Source organism: Tursiops truncatus, chromosome 1, assembly GCF_011762595.2.
Source record: "Tursiops truncatus isolate mTurTru1 chromosome 1, mTurTru1.mat.Y, whole genome shotgun sequence".
In the NCBI taxonomy this organism is placed as follows: Eukaryota; Metazoa; Chordata; class Mammalia; order Artiodactyla; family Delphinidae; genus Tursiops; species Tursiops truncatus.
In genome coordinates this window covers 49,716,176-49,739,844 of record NC_047034.1, presented here as the reverse complement: position 1 = coordinate 49,739,844, position 23,669 = coordinate 49,716,176, and the positions used below count along the sequence as shown (strand labels likewise).

Here is a 23,669-nt window from a genome sequence, read left to right as displayed (position 1 = left end):
GCCTGCTCTCATTTTACAGATAAAGAAACTGAGGCTCACAGAAGTTAAGTCATCTCCCCAAAGTCACCCCGTTTAGTAAGCAGCTGGGTCTCAAACACAGAGCGCTCAGCTGGCGCGGGTGTTGTGCTCTTAGCTCCACTGACTCTTTTCTGTGTGTTTGCTTCCAGTTCTTTAAGGCCTCTTCCAAGACCGGCTCAGGAGCTACACTGTCAGGTGGGTGTCCCAGCTCGCGGGGTCTCATTGGCGCCGTTAGCATCTTTCTCCCCCTCTTTCGCCTGGGCTTCTCCTGAGGTGAAGAGAGCCCAGCAAGGTCTGCAGGGTGAGGAGGTCCCCACAAACAAATTTGTGTTTTCCTGGAAATGTCGTTCCCAGCCAGCCTGGAAGATGCCTTTGGGAAAACAAGGCTGAAGAAGCCCTTCCATTTGGGCCCATCCGGGAAGCAGGGAGGGTCACACGTTCCCAGAATAGCCCTTCTTGTCCAAGTGGGGTTGACACGCAGAGGGGCAGCCAGATAGCGTGGGGAGGGCCCTCAGGGCCCAGGTCTGAGGGACTCTCGCCTGCCCTGAGGGATGGGTCCCCCTGCCATGCTTAGGACCACAGGGGTGGGATGCCCCCGCCCCTCATACAGAGGAGGACTGAGATGTGCTCTGTTTTGCTCAGCTCATGCCCTGGGCCCTTTGCTTCCACGAGGCAAGCTGACAAGGGCACTGGGATTCGTTCTCCTCTCTTCACGCCCCTTGCCTGTGTCCATCTTCATTTACAGTGGCTGGTGCCGACGTGCAGATGCTGCGGGAGAGGCTCATTGATGCCCTGGAGTCCCATAATGACACGTGGCCCTCCGCCTGTCCCCCACTGGAGCCTGCCAGGTATTTGGGGCTGGGGCAGGCCCAGGGCAGTGTGACAGGATGGCAGGCCTGGCAGTGAGAGGACAGTGGGGGCAGCAGGGCTGGGGACCGGGCTGGTTCTTCCTGTTGCCTGAGTGGTGGACACTCCAGTGGACCGGAGCCCAGAGCTGCCTGGAGCAGCTGGTGGAGGGCTTCCCATTGCTGGAGGTCCTACCCGAGGAGCCCTGACTTCCTGGGGCTGACAGGGTTGCAAGGGCCCATCCCACCCAGTGGGAAGGAAAAGACGGGAGGGGTTCTCTGGGTCATACCTGCTGCTGCTTCTCAGAACCTGGAATATCGGAGGGATGCAGCTGGATTTCACGTGATCTAACCCAGGGAGGGTCCCTGAGAGGGTGGGCGTGGGGAGGAAAAAGGGAGACCAGATGCCGTTTAGAGGAAAGGGGATGGGGGACTGAGAAGCACAAAGCCCTGTAAAATGAAGGTGCTCATTTCCTGAGCCATAGCAGTGACCGGGGGATGGGGAGGTGACTCTCCTCCCTGGGCTGCAGAGCATCAGGTGGCTGGTGCCCTATATCTATCTACCTGCCCAGCAGCCTTCCAGGATCGCCTCCATTCTAGGAAAACAGGATAATGAGGTGCATGATGTCTCACTCTAACTCTCCCACAGAGGGAGACAGGTAGATTGAAAACACGAGGTCCTGCCCTTCTGGACGAGAACTCCGGATAGGAGAAAGCCCACCTTAAGGGGCCAAGAAGGAGCAAATCCAAGTACCAGCTGGGGCTGCTAGAGGGAGCCCAGCCACAGAACACAGTGAAGGTTCCGGATGCTGAGAAGGCCTCAGGAGGCAAACACTGGGGCTTCAGCGCCCACACTAAGTCTGCTGGTGTCTGGAAAGCTGAGGCCCTGCTGAGGGACTGTGTTTCCAAGTGTCGGTTGGTGTTGACTCCAACTCACAATGATTCTTTTATCATCTTTCCCAATTCTCCATCCTCCCAGAGGGCCTCATGGAGCCCCTGGACTGAGTATATGGTCTTGGTTTGGGGTTCCCAGCCAGACCCCCTCTCTCCAGGAAACACCTCGCTCCTTCTTCCATTTCTCAATGATCTTGTCTCTGCCTCTCTCTCTTTCTTACACCCACCCTCCCTCATGGTGCCTTTTCAGCCCAGAAGATCTCAAAAGCAACCAGCCAGGTAAACCTGCCAGCCTCTCTCAAAGTGATCCTTCTAGAGAGCTTTAGGGAGGAGGCGGGGACCTGTGGTGGAAGGTGGGCTGCCTCTTCCAGAGTGTGAGTGGGAATGGACGGGATGGGGGCAAGTTACATGGTCAGCCGTCTGTGGGCTCGCTCTTCTGCCAGCCTTGGGGAGGTCTGGGGAAGTTGCCTGAGAGGCCACCTGCTCCCACCCCAGGGGCTCTCAGTGACCATCCACCCACTGGGGTACACTCGGGCCCCCACCTCTCTGGCATGGCGTTTGTACTGTTGCTGGGCTGGGCTCCACTGGCCCCATGTTGCGCCTTCTGTTTGGAGGTAACCACTGCCCCATCATTGGATCCAGAGGAGGGAAATAGGTCATCAGGTTGGGGACAAAAGTAGATGCTGTTGTCTCCTGGTACATGTCTAATGATGTTCTGCTTTTAATTGAAATAAGGGAACAAATCATTTTTGTATCATGCAATTGTTTTCTATTGAAACTCTGCATTTTTAAAACAGCTTGTATCTTAATTCTTTGATTTGGGGGGAATAATAAGATTTGCCTTCTTATTAATTTCCACCTTCGTCCTGGGGCCCTAGTTTCCTCGTATTAAAATAAGGAGGTTAAAATCTTAAAATAAAATTAGATAGCTTCTAAGATCTCCTGTACCCAGGACTTTCTGATTCTTTAGAAATCTTAAAATAAGATTAGATAGCTTCTAAGATCTCCTGTACCCAGGACTTTCTGATTCTTTAGTTCCTTTTGTATGCCTGCTCCAGGGGTGGAAAAAGCACATCTCCCAGTTGGTAGTGGCTTAGCACAGATCAAGGCTTGTGTCTGATGGGTAGTAAACACCAGCTTCTTAGGGGACCAATAAAAACTGCCCTCTAAGCCTGGGCCTTACCCAGAGCATAGAAACACCTGGTCTCAAAGCGTGCCTCCCCCGGTCTCCTCCTTAGACTGCCCGTACACACTCCTGATGCTGAAAAAACAACCCAAATAGGTGGGTGAAGTGAAGAACCAGGTTTCGGTAATAGGCAGAGAGCGTCTTTTGAGACTCAGGGTTTGGTTTACTCCCACTGGAGGGCTGGCATGGAGAGACTTCCTCGAAGTCTTGTGTGCAAACAGAGGAGGAGGTGTGTGTGGCCGTATTCACGGTACTGGGTCAGCCACGTCTGCTGTCGCCGGCAGTTTTGCTTTCTTCCCACCACAGAGAGAGTGACTGCCAGCGTTGTCTCTTGCAGGCTGAAGGAGATTACTGGATTCTTTGCAAGAAATGATGAAGATTACCTGGCCCTGATCTTTGAAAGGGAAGGCTCCTACCTGGGTAGAGAGGTGAGCTGCCTGCACGGTCCCACAGCTCCTGCATAGCCGCTGGGAGAGAGCCAAGAGCAGGGCTGTTCCTGTGCCCTTCTTAGCCCAGCACTGGCCTGACCCCTGCTGGGGGAAACGGGAAGTGTAGGAGCTGGACCTTTCTGTCTGCTTGGATCTTCCTCGTGGAAACTGAGAATGATAACACCTGCTGTTTATTGAGCATTGCACTAGATTGCTGACACACGTAGTTGCTGATCTTTCTAATTAACGAAGATGGTCAAATAACAGGTCGAAGATCACACAGCCAGTGAATTGGTAGAGCAGGACTTCAAACCAGGTCTGTCTGCCTCCAAATCTTGTGTTATTTCCACACTCCCTTGCCCGCAAAGAATTGGAGTCAAAAATCTGGCGGGGAGGGAACATCAGAGAGCCTCTAGTCCCTCTTGAGGAAACGGGGTCCCTTCCCCGGTGAAGCAGATCACAGAATCAGGCGGGTTGGAATCTCCACTTCATCACTTATGTGCTGTGTCTGTGATCACGTTACTCAACTTTCTCGAGCTTCGTTTCCCTACCTTTGAAGTGGTGACAGTTACCTTTTTCAGAGTATGTGTGGGAACATCAAGTGAGGCGGTTTAGAGGAAGAGCCTGCATGAGTAACTGGCACAGAGTGCGTGCTTTATAAAGAGCCGTCCCCGGCCTGATGCAGAGAGTCTGCCGTTCCACCGCTGCCTCATGGACTTCGCGGGCCACTGGGCTTTTCCCAGATGCAGAGGTGGGACAGGGTCGGTGCTTGGGAGAAGTTCCAAGGCAGTGCAAGGAGATAGAGAGAGAGGGGATGAAATTAAACACCACTGTGGACTCCGAATGGTTTTCCTCCTGAAACTCCCCAAGCACAGTTGAACGCTCTGAGCTGTCTCCAGACCTCTCAGCCCTGAGAGGGGAAGCATGGAGGTGGGATGGGCAGGGAGCTTTGCTGAAGGAGTCCCATTCCAGGCCTGGCGTCATGCCTGTACAGGTGATTGATAAATGTTCATTGGAATCAGCTCTTCCTCCTACGCTCCCCCATTCCCCTAGTCACCAAGGGCACTGGTCCCGTGTCCATGCAGAGGTGCCCAGGGATGGCTAGTTTGAGAGTCAGGAGGGCACAGTGGCCAAGAGCCCCAGCTCTGGAGGCAGATCGATCTGGGATTGACAGCCCAGCTCAGGCGCTTGCTACATGAGTGACCTGATCACATGATTTCACTGCTGAGCTTCGGTTTTTGCGTCTACTATACGATAGGAGTTTTATTTTTTAAAGAAATACTTACGTACATAACTATTTACTAGTCATTGTTAGAAGCACTTTTATAAAATTAACCCATTCAGTCTTCTTAACAGCCCTTGGAGGTGGGTATTGTTATTACAATTTTGCAAGTAAGGAAGTTGAGTCTGGGAGAGGTTTAGTCTGGGGGGGCAGGATTTAAACCCAAGCAGCCATGGTATACTGCACCACCTGGCTTGGTCTGCTAGTAATTGTTCCTATTTCATAGTAAGTATTATTTTGAAGATTAAATGAAACAGTCTATATACAGAACATAATACGTATTTAATAAATGTTACCTAACAGTATATTTCTCCTTCTTAATCCTTTCTAAAAATAAAACCGTCACGTCTAAGTATGTTTTTCCGATTTGGAATATAGACAGAAAGTCTTACAAATATCAGAACAAAACTGAAACCACTTTTATTTTCTTCCAAATATCAGATACATACACTTTTTTAATTTACTTTTTTTACTGGAGTATAGTTGCTCCACAATGTTGTGTTAGTTTCTGCTGTACAGCGAAGTGAATCAGCTATATGTATACATATATCCACTCGTTTTTGGATTTCCTTCCCATTTAGGTCACCACAGAGCATTGAGTAGAGTTCCCTGTGCTATACAGCAGGTTCTCATTAGTTATGTGTTATACATATTAGTGTATATATGTCAATCCCAATCTCCCAGTTCAGCCCACCCTCTGCTTTCCTGCCTTGGTGTCTATATGTTTATGCTCTACATCTGTGTCTGTATTTCTGCCTTGCAAACAGGTTCATCTGCACCATTTTTCTAGATTCCACATATATGCGTTAATATACGATATTTGTTTTTCTCTTTCTGACTCACTTCACTCTGTATGACAGTCTCTAGGTCCATCCACGTCTCTACAAACAACCCAATTTCGTTCCTTTTATGGCTGAGTAATATTCCATTGTGTATATGTACCACATCTTCTTTATCCATTCGTCTGTTGATGGGCATTTAGGTTGCTTCCCTGACCTGGCTATTGTAAATAGTGCTGCAGTGAACATTGGGGTGCATGTGTGTTTTTGAAAACCACATCTTTTTATGCCTTTTACAAATTGTTCTCATTGGAAAGAAAATTACACCAAATTGGGACTGTCCTCAAGGATCCAAGATGTGTGGTCCGCACCATTCCGAGCAGGCAGCATTTGCACTCCTTACAGCAGGGCAGATGTAGTTGGCGGCAGGAGGCTCTCACTCATCACGATAGTCTACTCTTGGAAAGGTTTCGAGTCTGGCTAGAGCACAGCTGCCACCAGGTGCCTGCTCAGGCCTTCCCTCTGTCCAGTGGCTTGGCCTACCCACCACCAAGTGTCTCACTGTCTCTGCAGGTGACTCTGGACCTGTCTCAGCGCCGGGGCGTAGTGGTGCGCAGGGTCCTCAACACACAGCATGACGTGGTGAACGAGTTTGGTGTCACCAGCTTCCCATCTTGCTACCTGCTGTTTCGGAATGGCTCTTCCTTACGGATCCCCGTGTGAGTGTCTCTCTGCCCCCTCTCTCCCCTCTCCCCGCGCTCCTCCTTTCTTCCTGCCTCGAGAGGCTGCCAGCCTTTCACAGGGGCTGACGGGTTCTTTCTCCTGTGAGTCTTCCGAGGAGTCCATGGGCACCCTCTGCAAGAGAAGCAGATATCTGCCTACGGTGGGTGGGGTGGTGGGCATGCTACAGCCAGGAGTCCGGGCCCAGAACGCTGCCCCCAGCTCAGCAGTTCAGCCTCAGGTCCCCGGCGTGCTCAACACCCAGCGTTGGCGCTTCTGCCCCATCCCCACCGCGGCCCTGGCCCTATTCCCCATCCTCCTCTCTCCACAGACAGACTCATTGGCAGTCTGCAAGTGCCTGGCAAGCGCTCAGCTACGCCTGACCCTCCCTCCCTTTGGTTTTCTAATTGCAGAAAAGTTCATTAGGAGCCAGACAATAGCCAGTTCCGAAATGCCAAGAGAGAACAATCAGGCCAGCCGCAGCCCCTCTGTCAGGCTCCCGCTGCTGAATGGTGCCAGATGGTGCCTCAGTGCCCTCCCTGGGCAGATGATTGATGTCCACCCAGCCCTGCAGGCAGGAGTGCGAGGGCCAGGGAGACCAAGGCTGGCCTGAGATGTCCAGTGAGCCACTCCTCAGAGCCATTAGTGCCCTCCTGCACCAGGGCTGGGCAGCGTGGCCACTCGCCCTCACCCGGCCCCAGTCACCTGGCAGCACTGGGCCAGGCCTCGTCAGAGAGCGCTGGTGGGGGGCGGTGGGGGGGGGCAGGACGATGGCCGCGGGGACAGGGAGGGGCAGGAAGTGCCGGTCCTGGTGGGGAGCGGAGGCATTGTTCCCTCTCTTGGAGCTGGCGGAGGGGAAAATTGTTTGTGACGACGCTGCTTCTAGCCACCTGCTCGTCTGTAAACATGGGGCCGGGACAGTGGAGTGGAAAGCAGTGCTTCCTGGTGCCAGGTCCCCTGGGGTGTCCCGTCACGCTGCTGGTCTTCACATCCCTCCCTCCAGGGCCCTTGACCAGGAGGCGCCGCCTGCCCTTGAGGACTCCTCTTTATGAGACGAGAGAGAGAAATCAAAAGGATCGTCAGAAATGTCGTGGTTTGGGGTCGTTGCTGCTACTTTTTAAAAATCATGTATCAAACTCCCTTGACCTCCCTGGGGAGTAATGTCACCTCTGGTACCTTGGAGCAAGCTTGTGAGCTTCCTTGAGGCCACGTGCCACTTTGTAGCTTTGGTCTCTGGGGAGGGTCGTCAAACCCACCGTCCGGTCCGTGGCCAGAAGGAGCGCTGTCCCCAGAGGGCCCTCCTGCCCCCGAAGGTGCCCTGTCTCCCCACCTCTCCGAGGCAGGTTGAGGAATTCACGGGCCCAGCCGCTTTTCCAGGTGGGTTTTGACTTCAGACTGGTGTCAGAGAGGCTTTCCACAGCATGAGCAGTGAATAGAAAGGTTAACGTGAGGCAGGGCTGCCCCAATTTTTACCTCACTGAGGATAAGACCGATCCAGGTTCAAATATTTCTGAATAAACATTCCTGTCAGGTGAGTCACCCGCCTCCTCTCCTGCCACGAGTTAGCTCTGGGGTTTTGTTCCTCCGTGCTCACTGCCTCTCCCCCCATGGTTCCCTTCCCTCACAGGCTTATGGAATCCAGGTTCTTCTACACCATGTACCTGAAGAGGTTCTCCAGGGACACCAGCGAGACTGTCCCCACCCCGACTGCGCCGAACACCTCTAGACCCATAGCCCCTACCGTGTGGAAAGTTGCAGATCCGTAAGGCCACGCCTGGGCCTCCTCTTCCCTTCCCTTCCTCACCCTCTCTTCTAATCACAGACACGCCCCCCTTCCTTCCACACTCTGTTCCTTGTCACAAGCTTGGCACGTGTCATACTGAGCCCAGAGCCCCCGAGGGCTGGCCTTGGCCTATGGGGGCCCCCGGCCGCTGGCCACGCACAGGAGAGTCTTAAATGGGCGGAGGCGGCAGCGTCTGCTGACTGTGTTCTTCATGATGGAACGCATACTTTCCGAGGCCCACATTCCTTAAGCTTAACTCTATTCAAGACCAAGTAGAATCAGCTTGGAAGGATAATGTGCAGCCTCCAAAACAACTTCCCACCCAAGCAGTTATTTCTGCAGGGCAGATGCAAGCCCTGCCCAGAGTTTACAGTCCCTTAGCAGCATCCCTTCTAGGAAGGCACCCGACCTCACTTGAATGCTTCTGGTGTCAGGAAGCTCACTACTTTTCAAGATAGCCAGTGTCATCATGCACAGTTGTCAGCACGAGGTAACTGTTCTCTCTGAGGCTCCTTGGCTGTGCCCTGGTGGTAGAATTTCTGCTTGTTGGGCAGGGAGATGGGGCTGTAGACCTCTTGCTCTGGCCCCCAGCATGGTACCACGTGGAAATGGCTGACCAGGCAGCTCAGAGCTGAGTCCAGAGAGCGGCTTCCACAAGGGGGGCTGCACGAGAGAACTGGGGGCAGGGTCACTGGATTTCGGGAAGGATTTTGCATCCCAACACGAGAGACTCTAAGGGTGGAAAGTGCTAGTGGAGAGGTTTGTAGTAAATCAGGTGGGAAGGAAAGAGAAAGTAAGAGGTGGGTATGCTCATTATAATCATTCAAATTATGATTATTCAGATCATTCAAATTGCTATTATGGCTGACACTTCTAGTCTTATGTGCCAGGCTCTGCTGGGCACTTCCGTCCATTATCTCCTCTAGTCAGGGGGCCACTCCTTAAGGCATAACACAGGAACGGAGAGGTAAACTGAGGCCCCAGGACATGGAAGTGGAGCAGAGGGAGGGGACTTTGGCACGAGGGTAAAGCGCAGGTGGCCACAGTGCTCACCCCGTCAGCTGACCTCGTTGGCTTCCCACCACCTCAGGAGGCAGGTGGGGCAGGAGTCCATTTTACAGGTGAGATCACTGAGGCCGGAGAGGCGGGTTGAGTTGCCCAAGCCCCCAGAGCTAGGCCACCATAGAAGGAGGCAAGAATCTAGGGGTCAGGAGGCAGGGGTAGAGAAGCAGCCCTTCCCTCAGGACCCTGAGCCCAGATCTCACAAGAGCGTGATGGGCACGGGGTGGAGCAGCCAGCTGGGAGCCTGCAGCCCTTCCCCCAGGGCTGGGGTCAGCCCGAGAGGTGCAAGATGGAGCCCTGATGCCCAGGGTCTGGCAGCTGCAAGGACGTCAGCCAAAATAAACGTAAAACCCCACTCCCCCTTCTCCCCAGCCCCATTCTCAGCCTTGGCGGGCAGCAAACCCTTGGTCTTTCAAAGAGCACCCAGCTTCCCGAGCCATGTTGTGTGGGTGCGCCCCTGTTGGTCTACTTGTCTGTCCCTAGGGATCTTTGTTCAGAACAGAGAATGAAGCTCAACCTTCTACTAGTGGCCTGATAAAAACACCTTTAGTGAGTGATGGGAGAGGCTGGCCCTGGACCTGCAGAGGGGGAACCCTACTCTGTGCCAGGAGCTGCTGAGCGTTTTACATTTGTGCTTTTGTTTGATCCTCTCAGCAACCTACCTGTGAGCAAGTTATTACTATCCCCATCTTACAGATAAGGAATTGAGGCTCAGAGAAGTTAAGTAATTTGCCCAAGATAACACAGGTAGTTACTGGCAGAGCCAAGTGCTAACCTATTCATTTTATTTTATTTTTTTACTGAAGTGTAGTTGATTTACAGTGCTGTGCCGATCTCTGCTGTACAGCAGAGTGACTCAGTTATACACAGACAGACATTCTTTTGCCTGATGGTCTATCACAGGATATTGAATATAGCTCCCTCTGCTATGCAGTAGGACCTTGTTGTTTATCCATCCTATGTGTAATAGTTTGCATCTTTTAACCCCAAACTCCCAATCCTTCCCTCCCCAACCCCAAGTGCTAACTCACAGGACTCTGTGACCATCAGTAGTGCCTCCTCTTCTCCCCCTTTGGCCCTGGGTGCTTCTCCCCAGCCCCTGCCCCATGGTTAATACTCTTTTCTCTCCCTGGCTCCTTCTGGGTCCTTAGCTCCAAGATCTACATGGCTGACCTGGAATCTGCACTGTACTACATCCTCCAGGTAGAAGTGTCCAAGTTCTCTGTCCTGGAGGGGCAGCGCCTGGTGGCCCTGAAAAAGTTCATGGCGGTGCTGGCCCAGGTGAGCAGGACCCTGCCCTCCCTTGTCCGGCAGCCCCACACCACATGGGATCAGTGCGCATCCCTGAAGCAGGCGCCGGGCCAGCCCCTCCCTCAGGAGCTCGCGGTCGGGCTGGACACCTGGACCCACGGCTGTCCCAGTCTACTATGGGCTGCTACCCTGCGGTCTGCGCCCTCCTCCCGTCAGCCCCGTACCACCAGGAGCAACCCCCTTCCCTCACCCTGCCCTGTGCAGGGGGGTGGGTGGGACCCAGGGCCTGATGCCCTGGGGATATTCCCAGCTGGCTCTGCCTGCCTGAGTCCTCTACCTCAGGCCGAGCCTGGAGTGTAGCCTCTCACTCCCTGCTGCGGTCACTGGGAAAGCAGGACCCGCGGACCCCAGTGAAGGAAAGAAGGCTTTTCTGAATCGCCTCTTTTCCCTCCCAGACTCTGGCCAAAGTCTGACGCAGCTCCCTGGCCTTAGCCGTGCCTTCCTTATCCCTTTGTAGTTTCCTGCCAGCATGGCTACTTCTCCAAGTGTAGCTCCTCCTTACTGAGGACCTGATGTGTGTCAGGCATTTAATCCTCTTAATCTCGCCGCAGGGTGGCAGGTGCCACCCCCATTTAAGAAGTACAGGTCGCTCAAGTGATGTGCCTTAGGCCTCCTGTTTGGTGGTGTCGTGGCCAGGATTTGAACCGGGGTCCCAGCTTTAGAGCCTGTACCCCTTCTCTGCCACGCTCCTTGCTCGTCTCTCAAGGTGAGATGTGGGCTGCCTCTTCCCTCTGCACCTGCCGCCTCCTCCCTCCCTGCATCCTTCTCTGCGGCTGCAGGTCCACTGCCAGTGCTGCCCTGCTTAAATCCCGACGCTCTGGCTGCCGAGGACTTGCTGAGTCAGGTGCGGGCTCTGGTCCCCCTCAGAGGCTGACTGCTGACTCAGCCACCCTCGGCCCCCGGGAGCCAGGTCTGAGCCCCTCCTTCTGGCGCAGGTCTGCGGGCAGCTGGGACTACCTCTGGGGGTGGTCTGCGCCTCTCCCTCGGGAACTGCCGCCAGCCTGGTCCCTCTTCCCTCCTCACCAGGCCTGGCCCTCTGGTCCACTTGGCTTAGTGACGGGCATCTGTGGCTGCACCGAGGACCCTGTGAGGTGGCAAGTGCTGTCACAGCGCTGTTCCGGTCTAAGGCAAGGCAGCTTTCAGCCCCTCTCAGATGTTCCACGCAGACTGGGCCCCTGTTCTTCAGCCCAGTCTGATAATAGAGCCTTTCCTCAGAGGCCTCGTGAGCCGCTTGGTCCTCAAGTTGCCGAGGCCCAGGGTGGCTGACCCAGAGGCTCAGAGGGGAAAAGTCCTCGAGTAGTTCTGTGTGCTGTCCTCCTGCCTGACACGTGAGGCGGGGCCCCAGGAAGCAGAGAGGGGTCCCCTTACCCCCCCAGTCCAATCCACTCTGAAGCACTCATCCCAGGGGAATTATCATGTGCTGCTTGTGTCTCTCAGCTGGACTCGAAGCTCGTTTGGGTTTGGCTCCCAGTGGGACTGTTGCAGCCAGTGTGAGGGAAAAGAATGAGACCCAGGAAACGCCCGAGCGGGGCAGAGACTTAAGCAGCACCCTCTCCGTGGTGCCCGCCGAGCTTCTGCCCTCAGCAATGCTGGAACTGAGTTTGGGGTGAAGGAGTCCTCCCTGCCAGAAGCCAGGACCCTCAGAGAGGAAAGTGGAGGGCTGGGGGGCACGGGCTCAGGGGCATCTGCTGTGCAGCACAGCCCCTGGAGGCTGCGGAGTATTCTGGCCCTACCCTTGCCTGGGTAGCTTTATCCTGAGGAGCAATAATAGTAGCAGCTACCGTTTCTTGAGCTCTGACAAGGTGTCCGACTCTGCAAGGTACTCCTTTGTGTTTTAGCTTATCTGCATTTCTCAGAACAGACTCCACGGGGTGGGTGCTAGCATTATCCCATCACAGAGAGGGGAATGGAGGCCCAGAGGGGTAAAGCACCTTGTCCAAGGTCCTCCAGCCGGTGAGAGGCTGAGCTGAGGTTTGCGCCTACGTCTCGTCTAACCCACACGCTTATGCACTCCGTGCGTGGAGCACTGAAAGGCTGAGTGAGTAGAGCTCACTCTGCCTGCTCAGCCTTAGGGACCTGTCAACTGTGAGTATGGCCAGTTGGGAGGCACTGCCCGGCGGCCCAGCCCGGGATCTCCCTGCTCCCTCACGGAAGCGGCTGGCAGGACTGGCCACTGGGTGGCGTGTGGTCACCAGGGTTTCCCTGCTCCCGGCGCAGGGTGACTCCCTGTAGTCCAGAGCCCCTTAATTCATCCTTCCTCCTGACACCGTGGCCTTAGAGGGCGTCATCCTTCCAAATCAGGACGATGGGTGAAGGTCAGTGAGAAACGCTGACTTGAAGCTGTAAATTCGTGTTGAGAGCCCAGAGGCCCGTGTGAGCTGACCAAGAGGGAGCGTGTCAAAGCACAGGATTCTTTCCGGCCACTTCTGCTGGGGGACAGTGTCCAGCCTGGAGATAAGAATACGCCATGACTTTCTCAGAGGACTGGGTCCCTTGGCAGGATTTTCTGTTTAGGGATCATTCCTGTCTGCAGCACCCTTCTTCTCACAAATGCTTTTCTTTGCTGGTTTTCCTCCTGTGTTGCCCTCTCGACCTGCCCCTTCGTGGTTTATCTGACCTGCTCTGCTACTGCAGCCCTCTCTCTCCCTCCTCCCCCCACCCTGGGTGTGTTTGTGCGTGCAGTGCGGTGCGCGCACACAGGCATCCATCCTCGTCCCTGGAGTCCTTGTGGTTTTAAAGTGCTGATACTAATCCGATTTGAGTTGACTTATTGTCAGAGTGGCTTTTCATGCTCCTCAGAGACTGTTGGGAGTTCCCGTCAAGATTTGGATCTCGGCTCAAGCCCCTGCACTGCCTTGTCCCCATTGGCAGCCCGTGGAATACAAATGAAAGGCCATTTGCCAGCCTCGCCCAGCTGGTCAGTTAGCGAGTCAGCTGCTCTGTCAGAAGATGAGCTGAACAGAGGCCCGTATGGCCCAGGGGTCCCAGCAGCCCTGGGCAGCGACACAGGAAGGTGCTCAGCCTTCCTGCCAGTGAGCGTGTGGTCGGGTCAGAACTGGAGCCTGCAGCCTGGAGAGGGGGCGGCCTTGAGGGCCTGGTCCCACTGAGCGCCTCTGCCCACCCCTCCCCCTCGCCTTCGCAGGTGCTCCAGAGCAAAGGTAGTGAGGAACCCACATGTGGGTGTTAGGCAGGATGTTTTCCCGGTGGTCTTGGAACATTCTAAAAAATGCCTCGGCCCACTTCAGCCTGGCCCCCGGCCTTCCCCAGGACTGCGGAACTCTGGGGGAATTATTTCTCACTCTCCCCTTATCGCTCCCATAGTACTTCCCTGGCCAGCCCTCGGTCCAGAAATTCCTGCATTCCATGAGTGACTGGCTCAAGAAGCAACAGAGAAAGAAAATTCCCTACGGTTTCTTTAAAACTGCCCTGGACAGCAGGAAGGAGGTGAGTGTGGGAGGGCTAAGGAGGATCTCCACCTCATGCTTGATATCTATGGGAGTGGAAGGGCTTCACCCTGTCACCTCTGACCTCTGTCACCGACCTGCACTCAGGAAGGAGGCAGTGATCGTGGTTGGGTCCTCCCATTAGGAGCGAGTAAACTGCTGTTTATTGAGCCCTCTCTGTACAGACCTCATTTAATCCTCGCAGCATGAGTGGAAGGCAGATATTATCCCCATTTAGCAGATGAAGAAACATAGGTCAAATAAGCTAATATCATACAACCTGTAAGTGGTTGGGCTGAGATTTAGAACCAGTTGTGAGACCCCGGTGGTGAGAGAGCTTTTTTTTTTTTTTTCTGCGGTACGCGGGCCTCTCACTGTTGTGGCCTCTCCCGTTGCGGAGCACAGGCTCCGGACACGCAGGCCCAGCGGCCATGGCTCATGGGCCCAACCGCTCCGCGGCATGTGGGATCTTCCCGGACCGGGGCACGAACCCGCGTCCCCCGCATCGGCAGGCGGACTCTCAACCACTGTGCCACCAGGGAAGCCCGGTGAGAGAGCTTTTAATTCCAGCCCTCTGTTGCTCCCTGGCATGCTGTGCTCCTCAGCAACGCTTCTGTCCAGGGGCAGCTTTCTGGGCTCCTGCTCTCACAAAGGTGGGCACGTCAGCCAGGAGAGGTGCAGAACCTCACAGACGTGTGGGGTGTCAAAGCTTGACGGGACCTTAGAGATGACCCCCCTCGTTCTACAGAGGGGAGGCTAAGGCTAGAGTAACGATGTGACCCGGTCTGTGTCACGGGTTCTCAGACCTACTGCTCCTTTGACGGGTGTCGCCAGTGGAAGGGAAATGCCACCTTCAAGGTGATAAACTGAGAAAGGGACCATTTGTTCTGGGGCTCTGTGCTGACCTGGAGTCTTCTGCAAGTTGCCCTCCCCACTTCCCACGCCAGCTCCTTTTTCTTCTCCGCATATGCATTCACGCTTGCGTGTGTCCCTTAGGGTGCTCTGACTGCCGACAAGGTGAACTGGGTGGGCTGCCAAGGGAGTCAGCCGCACTTCCGCGGCTTTCCCTGCTCCCTGTGGGTCGTCTTCCACTTCCTGACCACGGAGGCAGCTCGGCAAGATGTAGACCACTCACGAGAAACAGGTGAGTCTGGGCCCGTGCACCCCTTGCGCCTCAGCCGGCCCTGTCCTGCCCTCCGCTGGCTCCCCGCTGCAGGCCTGAATTTAGGGGAGTCCGCCTCTGCAGCTGGCCACACACAAGCGGCGGGCCTGGAGTAGCCACTCAGTCCTGCCCGCTGCCCCCGAGGTGGTGCCCCACCAACGGGCGTGAGGCTGCTCCCTGGCTTTCTTGTAGCCGTAAGCCTGATTTATTTTCAGTCTTCCCGCGGGAGTTCTGGTTCTATTTTTTATACTCCCATAAAGAAAAGAACTATGCCTATTTCACAGTTTATGCAGCTGATACCATAGACTCAACAATTTTACTGCACTTCCCACTGAAAAATCATTTTCTAGGGGAACCTGGGGAAGTACTTTTCCCCCTTTGCCCTGTTTCATCCCCAAACCATGCAGCTGCTCTCCACAACCCACACTGCCCCACAGCCGCACACAGCGACTGAACGGGTGGGCATCTAGCTCACGGAGGGACCAGGCTGACGCCAGACCCTGGCCCAGCCTGGAGGATACAAAGGAGGAAGAGGCAGTCCCTGCTCCCAGTGGGCTGTGAGACAGGTGGGCACAGGGCTGCCATGCAGCCTGCCAGGGCCCAGGGGGAGAGCAGGACGTGCGGGTGGAAGAGAGGGAACGCTCCACGCCATCGGGAAGGGTGGGAGGAGGTAAGTGAGGGGGAACGATGGACAAGAGTCCCCGACAGAGGAGACGGCCTGTGCAGAGACAGAGGGAACAGGGGGAGCTGCCGGATGTGCGGACAGCCAGCCAGTCTGTCAGCCCGGATTTACGGAGTGTCTCCAAAGAGCCGGGCCCTGCTCTAGGGGTGGAGTCCAGCAATGCATACAGCGAGATGTCCCTGCCTCAAGGGGACAATAGTCCAGTGGCAGGAGACAGACAGTAAACACACAGATCATTTCAGGTGTGATGGTGAGTCGGTGAAGAAGACAGAGCCAAGCGGTGGGGGAGGGGGGCTGGAGAGGGGATGCTGTGTTTAGACAGGGTTTCTGGCTGGGGGAGGCTTCTCGGAGGAGGGGCCCCTGTGCTGAGACCTGATTGGTGAGAGGGAAGCAGCGGTGGGACATCTGGGATGAGAGCCCCCCGGGCTGTCTGCTCAGGCTGCCATAACAAGGTGCTACACACTGGGTGGCTTAAACAACAGAAACGTGTCTTCTTACAGTTCTGGAGGCTGGAAGTCCACAATGAAGACGTTAGCAGGGTTGGTTCTGTTGAGGCCTCTCCTTGGTTTTGTAGATGGCCATATTCTCCCTGGGTCTTCCCACGGTCCTCAGTGGGGGTGTTCCTGGCTACGTCCAATTTCCTCTTCTTACAAGGACACCAGTCATATTGGATTAGGTTGTACCCCAGTGACATCATTCTCACTTAATCACCTCTTTAAAGACGCTGTGTCCAACCAAATACAGTCACATTCTGAAGGACTCAGGGCTAGGACTTCAACATAAGAATTTTAGAGGACACAGTTCAGCCCATAACCCAGGTCAAGGACTAGTAAGTGCAGGGAACAAGTCTGGTGTGTGTGCAGCACCAAAAGGCGGCCAGTGTGGCAGAGCCTGGGAGTGGGGGGAGCAGGAGAGGAGGTGGGCTTGGAGGTCCTGGTGTGGGAGGGAAGGAGATTTCAGTCTCTGCATTATGAGAATCTACTAGGGACCTTAAGCAGGGGAGTGATGCGCACGAGATCGGTGCTTTAGAGCGATTACTGGGTGGAGGGTGGGCTACAGCAGGGCAAGGGGGAGGCAGAGCAGCCAATTAGGAAGTTGTGGAACTTGTCCAGGAGAGGTGGTGGTGGCCTAGACTAGAGTTGTAGGTGTGCACATGGAAGAAGAAGTGGGCAGGTTTGGGAATATTTTAAAGGTAGAGCTGATAGGACTCAGTGACGGATTGGATGAAGACTATGCAGGATCAAGGACTTTGGTCAGACCTTGGACTTGTTGGGCCTGAACGTCAGGTAGTTGATGGTCCTATGAGCCGAGAAATGGGAAGGCTCAGGGCGGGGAGGGAGTAGATGGGGGAGGGTACACTTAGTGGTCTGTGCCTGTTGGATCTCTGAATGGAGATGTAGACAGTTGAGTCTGCAGTTCTGGGGGGAGGTCCAAGATAGAGATACAAGTCTTGTGGTCATTAGCATATAGACGGTAGTTCAGGCCTCGGGACCGGAGGAGCCCATTAGTGGGTGGGCAGAGAAGAGGGCTGAGGCCTGAGCTCTGGGGCATTCAGCATCCAGACCTCTGCTGGGGGCACAGGGGCCAACAAAGGAGACTAAGAAGGAGTGGCCATTGCAATTTCAAGAGGTCCCCCAACATAAAGAGTTTCAAGAGCGAGAACATAGTCAGCCAAGTGGGGAGGTGGTGTGAGGCGAGGACCTCCCTGGCGAGAGCTGTGTCAGTGGATTAGTGGAGAGAGATGCCTGGTTGGGTTGGGCTGAAGAGAGAGGAGCCGGGAAGAAATTGGAGGTAATGGGGGAGTGATTGGGGTGTGACTGGGGTCAGAGAAGGGGTTTCTTCGTTGTAGTTCTTTTTTCTTGTCGGAAGGAGCCCATACAAGGGAGAAATTGATGATGCCGTAACACAAGAAAACATTCGCGGGAGTGAAATCTTGGAAGAGGCGAGAGGGGTGAGGTCCAGAGCATGAGCCAGGCGGAGGAGGCGAGGATAGCTGCAGGGCAGGTGGTGAGTGGGTGGCGGGGGTGGAAGCGGGAGCTGAGGGGGCTGAGGAGGTGAGAGGCAAGGCACAGCTTGGCGTGGGCACTGACGTCGCCAGAACCGAGGGCACGGGCAAGGGTGGTGCGTGGGACAGAGAGCTGCGTGCTGCAGTCCCAGTGGATGGAGGGGTCAGACTCAGAGATGGAGCTTTTAAAGGGCTGGGGGGATCGCAGCAGGAAGGAGAGAGAGTTTGGAAGCAACCGACAGCAGGGAGGGTACTTCCGCCACCTCCAGCCCTGAGTGTGGAAGACGGAGGGGTTTAAGGGGAGCGGGTTTGGGGGAGCAGTGGTATCTTCAGGGAGGAGCCTGTGTCAGAGCAAGAAGAGGGCGGGTATTCAGAGCCTGTACTGTTGCCAGGCCAGAGAGCCCAGTGGGAGGAAGTGAGGGGGCCGGGGAGAAATGGAGACAAATTAGGGAGCGTTCGGGGCCAGATCGGGATGGGCTGTGGACGCAGCATGGCACGATGGGGAGCGAGTTGGAACAGGAAGCCTAAAGCAGGAGGGGCAGAGTAGGGGCCCACGGGATAGGGGATGGGCACTGTGGCCCCTGCCTTCCTCTCCAGCTACGTCTCTAAGAGCCTGAGTGTCCTGACAACGCGTTTGGACTTTATCCTGAGTGTCTGTAAGTGATGAGGGCCTGGATAAGAGGCAGACGAGGGAGACTGAGGTTTACGAGTTTGGAAGGAGATGGGGTCAACTCGAACATGCCCCCTGGGAGGTGAAGTAGACAGGGAGACCTGAGCCCCTCACCAGGTGGGCTGGGGTGCGTGTTCCCCGTGCAGAGGCGACCACGGTGGGCCTGTGATGGGAACAGTGGTGGAGCCAGCAGGGACAGGCAGCCGGAAGGGCCCCTGTGACTGGAGTCTCCTCTCCCCTGTAGTCAAGGCCCAGGAGATCCTCCAGGCCATCCGGGGCTACGTTCGCTTCTTCTTTGGCTGCCGAGCCTGCGCTGGCCACTTTGAGCAGATGGCCACTGAGTCTGTGCACCAGGTGGGGAACCTGAGCAGCTCCATCCTCTGGTTCTGGTCTAGCCACAACAAGGTCAACGCTCGCCTCGCAGGTAAGGAAGGGCCTGCCTCCAAGGCTGGAGTCACCTGCAGAGGGAGGGTGAGGCGGGGGAGCTTTGGAGTCTGGGACCAGAGGCAGGAGTCGGGACCTTCTTTGTCCTCGAGGTTACACCCCGTGTTTCATGGTGCTTCTCAGCACCCAGAGCCCTTTCACGTGCTCTGCCAGCCCTGCTGATGTATGTCAGTATCATTAGACCTGTTTTCTAGATGAGGAAACTCAGGCTTTGGCACCGTGAGACCCTGGTCTTCCGATGCCATTGCTCACTCTCTCGCCCACACCAGGGCCCCTCCCTCTGGCCTGTTGGGGTCCCTTTCCTGCCTCGCATGTCCTGCTTTCTGGCTCTTGGCCCCTTACTCAAACCAACAGAGAGGAGAGAGCTGGGCCTCTCCCCGCCCTGGGAGGGGTATAACGATAAAATATACTTGAAGAGAAAATCCTGGTCCTTCCTGGAGAAACCAGGGACCGATTCTCACGGGAGAGGCCTTGTCTTCTGAATATACCTCATTTACAGTGTTTTCTATTCCCCGTGCACAGGAGTCAGATGGGTCCAACAGGCAAAAGCATTAAACTCCAGAGGTGGCCAGAAGCTGGTGGGTGGGGAGGGAGCCACCTGTGGATGGAGCCGGGGCTTGTCTGTGGGGAGAGAGGAAGTGTGTTTGGCTGGGACAGACCTCCCAGGGGCGGCGGGAGATGGGGGATGAGGCCTGAGGCGGGGCCAAGGTCAAAGGAGCCCGTGGAGCAGGTGGCTGTGCAGGCGGCTGCACTTGGTCTGCATCTCCTGGGGCCTCCTGGTGGACTTCAAAAGAAGACACGTGCTGTCTCTCCTCCCACCCCTTCTCTCCCTGCCCCTGTCTGCCCCTGCCACCAGATGCTCATTTGACCCTCCAGCCTCAGGACCTGTAGGCTCCTGGCTTCTCTGGGGGCCCAGCTGCTGCTGGAGGGCCAGGAGCCCATGCCTCTCCCTGAAGGGAAGGCCGAAAGGAAGGCAGTGTCCTACTCTCTCTAGAGGGGTCCTTTCAGATCAACTAGTAACAATAATGAGCAGGTGCAAATGGGGTGCTCACTTTGCAAGGCCTGATCACTATGACTTCTCACGGGACCCTTGGAATCTACATGTTGCTCCCTCCCCAAAATAATCATTCTGATTTTTACATCACTTACTGCTGCTGCTTCTTCATTCTGGCCAGCAACTTTTTTTTTCCTATTAAGCCCTTTAGGGGAGGTACCTCCTCCAAGAGAGATGGGCTGATTGCCATTCCCCAGGTGACACTGGAAGAGGGGCCGGTGGCAGGCCCTCTGGGGCTCAGCCTGGGGCTCTGCCCACAGTGCCAGTCCTGCTTGGGGTCCCAGTAGCCTGGTGGGAAGGGCAACTTCTTGACTCTCTCCTGGGTGTCCTTTTCCCCATCCAGGCCCCCAGGCCTCCCCACACCCCACCCCTTGGGGCCCACCTGACGAAGAAATTCCACTAACTCCTACCTACCCCAGAGGGCCGCAGGGGGTAAAGGAGATGCCTCGTAACTACCATGTGCCTTGAGCTCTTGCTTTAAAAACATTTTCCCTTTGATTACAAAAAGAATGTATCTTCACTTGCGTAAAACCTGGGAAATTTTAGAAAAATGCAAAGAAGATACATACTAGTGGACCATCCAGTCTGCAAGACAGGTCGTTCTGAGTCTTCTCGCCCTTTCTCATGTCTGGTCCAGGGGTACAAGCCAGCAGTAAAGTTGACAAAGAGAGACAGTGGGTTAACACGGGGAAGTGACTGGAAGGGAAGCTGTGGAGTTCTGGGGGTGGGGGAGGGTAGGAACGTCCTCTCCCAGAGAGGCACCAGTGTTGGGCCCTGCGGTGGGCCAGGCTCTGTGCTAGGTCTTTCATCTGCCCTCTCTCGCGCGCATCCTTTCCCAGGGCAGCAGTGCCCCCTTTTTGCAGATGAGGGAGCTGGCATTCTGAATGGAAGAATGCGGTCTGGGCTTCCGGGTGGCCAGTGTGTCACAGGCAACCTGTGTGTGCTTCCCTCCCCAGGTGCTCCCAGCGAGGACCCCGAGTTCCCCAAGGTGCAGTGGCCACCCCGTGAGCTCTGTTCCGCCTGCCACACTGAACTCCAGGGTGCGCCCGTGTGGGACCTGGGCAACACCCTCAAGTTCTTGAAGACCCACTTCTCCCCGAGCAACATCGTCCTAGACCTTCCTTCGGCTGGCCTGGGCCCCCGGAGGGGTGCATAGAGGATGGCAGTCCCCCCAAGGCAGGTGGAGCTGGAGCTGGCGATCGGAAATTTTACTCTGGGCCCTGAGAAGGCTGAGATCATGGCGGGCCCAGGGACAATGTCCCCTGGAACCACCATCCCAGATGTTCCAGCAGAGGGACCTGGGGCAAGTCACCCCCAGGAGATGCAGGCTGGCCTCAGCATGGCCAGAGATGAGCCAGACCAGGAAGCTCCTGAGCACATAGCGGGGCTTCAGAGGGATAAGTTGGAGCAGCCAAAAGGGCGGCAACGCTTGAGCAGGCGAGACACAGGAGCCGTGTTTTTGGCTGAATTCCTGGCTGGGAAGAACTTCCCCAGAGGCCCTTCAGAGCTGAGGCGAGTGGGCCGCAGCTCCAAGCAGCTGGCCAGCGACCCTGACGGGGAGCCAGAGGCCGGGGCCAGGCAGGACCGGAGCCAGTGGCTGCAGGTGCTGGAAGGGAACTTCTCCCACCTGGACATCAGCCTCTGTGTGGGGCTCTCCTCCGTGTCCTTCATGGGTCTGCTGGCTGTGTACACCTACTTCCGGGCCAGGATGAGGGCCCTGAAGGGCTATGCCAGCCACCCCGCAGCCCGAACTATCCAACTTGGGAGGGGGCAGGATAGGGAGCTGCCATCCCTGGGCTCTTCCAGCCCCCTGCACCCCACCCCTCCCACCTTGTTCCTTGTCCAGGAAAATCTAGGAAAACCAGTTACTGCAGCAGACCTCCCTGGGGCTTCTGGGAAGGGATGTTCCGTAGACAGGAAGACATGCACAGGGTCCAGGTTCATCTGCCAGCAGAGGGGGAGGACAGCCTTGGGCAGTGGGGTCGGGAGACTCCATCCTGGGCCTCTCAGCACCGAATTCCTCTTTTTCAGCTTGTTTGAAGTCCTCCCTCATTCTTCCTAAAGCTTCAGTGATTCCCGCTTGGTGTTGGCCCTAAACTGGGGCAAGTGAGGCTGCAGTCTCCAAGGTTTCCCATCTCCAGAGGAGGGGCCCCTGGGGCTGGAGTGGACTCCTTACTACATCCCGGGACTCCGTCCATCCTGCTACAAAGAGCCCTTTGCACCAGAGAAGGAAGGACTGCCTCTGGCCCTCTGTGCCCGCCCGTCCTCCAGCCCCTCAGACCCTCCTGGGTAGGGTTTGGCTTTACGGTGGGCTTCGGAAGCTTCTGGAAGTCATGCTGGTCTCCCAGGTGAGGTCTGTGGGAGGAGGGCCTCTGGCCGGCTCCTTCCCAAACCTTGGGTACAGGAAGGGTACAGGCTGGAATCGGTGTGGTGATGGTACTGGGCTGGGGGCGGGGGGTGGTTAGGGAGGGCTGTTGGGATCTCTAGTGCCTTAGCTGTGAGAGGCTGAGAGAAGCGTTCGCTTTGAACATGCTTTGGCTTCTCCGCATTGGGCTCCACCCCTCTTGGAGCTGGGTCTTTTGTCTCTTGTTGATTTTCATCTCCAAAATAGATGCTAATCTTTACTGTGGAGGGAGGGGAGTGTCGTCCCTCTCAAGGGTCCACCTCCCATCCTGTAGAGGTTAACAGGGTCAGAGGGGAGGATGACGCTGTACACGTGCTTGATCCCCACTCTGCCCCACGGTCGAGGGGGCTCTGGAATAAATTATTTTTGTTAAGGCAAGCGCCGGTGTGTTCCTTAACTTGCTACTAGTGTCCGGGGCTGGGTAGAATGTGCAAAACCCAGCCTGACCTGAGATGCAGCCAGCTCTCGGGGGGTCAGAGCGCCCTTGTCATAGCGCCTGTCTCCTGGATGGGGCCCTCCCCCACTGTCCACAGAGCTCTCTGTGCCCCGAGCCCCTCAGTCCCGCCTCCCCCCGCCCCCCCGCTCCCCCGCCCTCCCAGGGAGCACCTGCCCGGGTGCTCTCAGTTCTGCTCCAGGAACCTTGGCCTGCGCCCGCCTGACCCCTCCTCCGGCAGGCGGCCTACATCTCCAGCTCTCCTTGGAGGAAGGAGAGAGGGCTTGTTTTCCAGAGCCAGCCTGGGCTGCCTGCTCAGCAGGGAGGGGTCAGCCAGATTGGAGAGCCTGCCCCTAATCCGGCCTGCTGGGTTCTACAGGGATCAGAGCAGCTGATAATGAACCTCATTAAGGGAGAGCAGGAGCCTCAATCCGATTTGGGGTTTTCTCTTGGACATCTTCGCTCTGCTCAGATGGCCTCGGCCCTGTGTGGAGCAGGTGGGGTGCCAAGCACGCTCCCTCTGCTGGGGCAGCTGGGTGGGGAGGGTGGAGGGGGGCAGCAGGTCGACCCCCCGCTTCCCTGCTTGTGTTAGCCCTGTGTCACCTCCTTAGCTGCCTGGCGCCTCGGGTGGATTGCAGCCCGGAGCCTCTCTGCAGGCCTCTTGTCTGTCCAAGAGTTTCCTCTCTGTGTCCTTGCTCTAGTCACCCACCTGCCCCCTCCATCCTCCAAGGCGGGCTCGGCTCATCTCCACCCCTGCCCCACGGGGCCCTGGCTGACAGGCTGACAGGCCCACCAGAGGGTGAAAGAGGCTCCCGGGGCCAGTGCCCACTGGGCCAAGACCGCTTGAGTACGCCCGCTCCCTCACCCCCTGGAACCTGACACGATGCCAAGAGCAGAGGATTTCTTCCAGCCAGCCCTTATGGCTCCAGTGACCGTATTTTCTAAAACCAGGCTCGGGTGTTCAGAATTAGGACGAGGCTGGAAAAGCTGATGGAGCAGCCCCAGCTCCACGGTGACTGCCCACAGTGGCCGAGGCAGGAGGCAGGGCCTTACGTGGGGCCACC

At 56.1% G+C, this 23,669-nt stretch overlaps 1 protein-coding gene across 1 annotated transcript in view; it reads left to right on the top strand.

The window, feature by feature from the left end:
- Nucleotides 1-22,550, top strand: part of QSOX1 (quiescin sulfhydryl oxidase 1) — a 41,408-nt gene extending 18,858 nt beyond the window's left edge. The window contains exons 3-13 of the mRNA XM_033854034.2: nt 168-213; nt 764-866; nt 3,281-3,371; nt 6,006-6,151; nt 7,780-7,914; nt 10,149-10,278; nt 13,630-13,752; nt 14,748-14,895; nt 18,515-18,694; nt 20,725-20,944; nt 21,800-22,550. Coding sequence (XP_033709925.1) covers nt 168-213; nt 764-866; nt 3,281-3,371; nt 6,006-6,151; nt 7,780-7,914; nt 10,149-10,278; nt 13,630-13,752; nt 14,748-14,895; nt 18,515-18,694; nt 20,725-20,924 — 1,302 coding nt within the window. The 3' untranslated portion in view covers nt 20,925-20,944; nt 21,800-22,550. The remainder of the gene's footprint in view (nt 1-167; nt 214-763; nt 867-3,280; nt 3,372-6,005; nt 6,152-7,779; nt 7,915-10,148; nt 10,279-13,629; nt 13,753-14,747; nt 14,896-18,514; nt 18,695-20,724; nt 20,945-21,799) is intronic.
- The last annotated feature ends 1,119 nt before the right edge of the window (nt 22,551-23,669 follow it).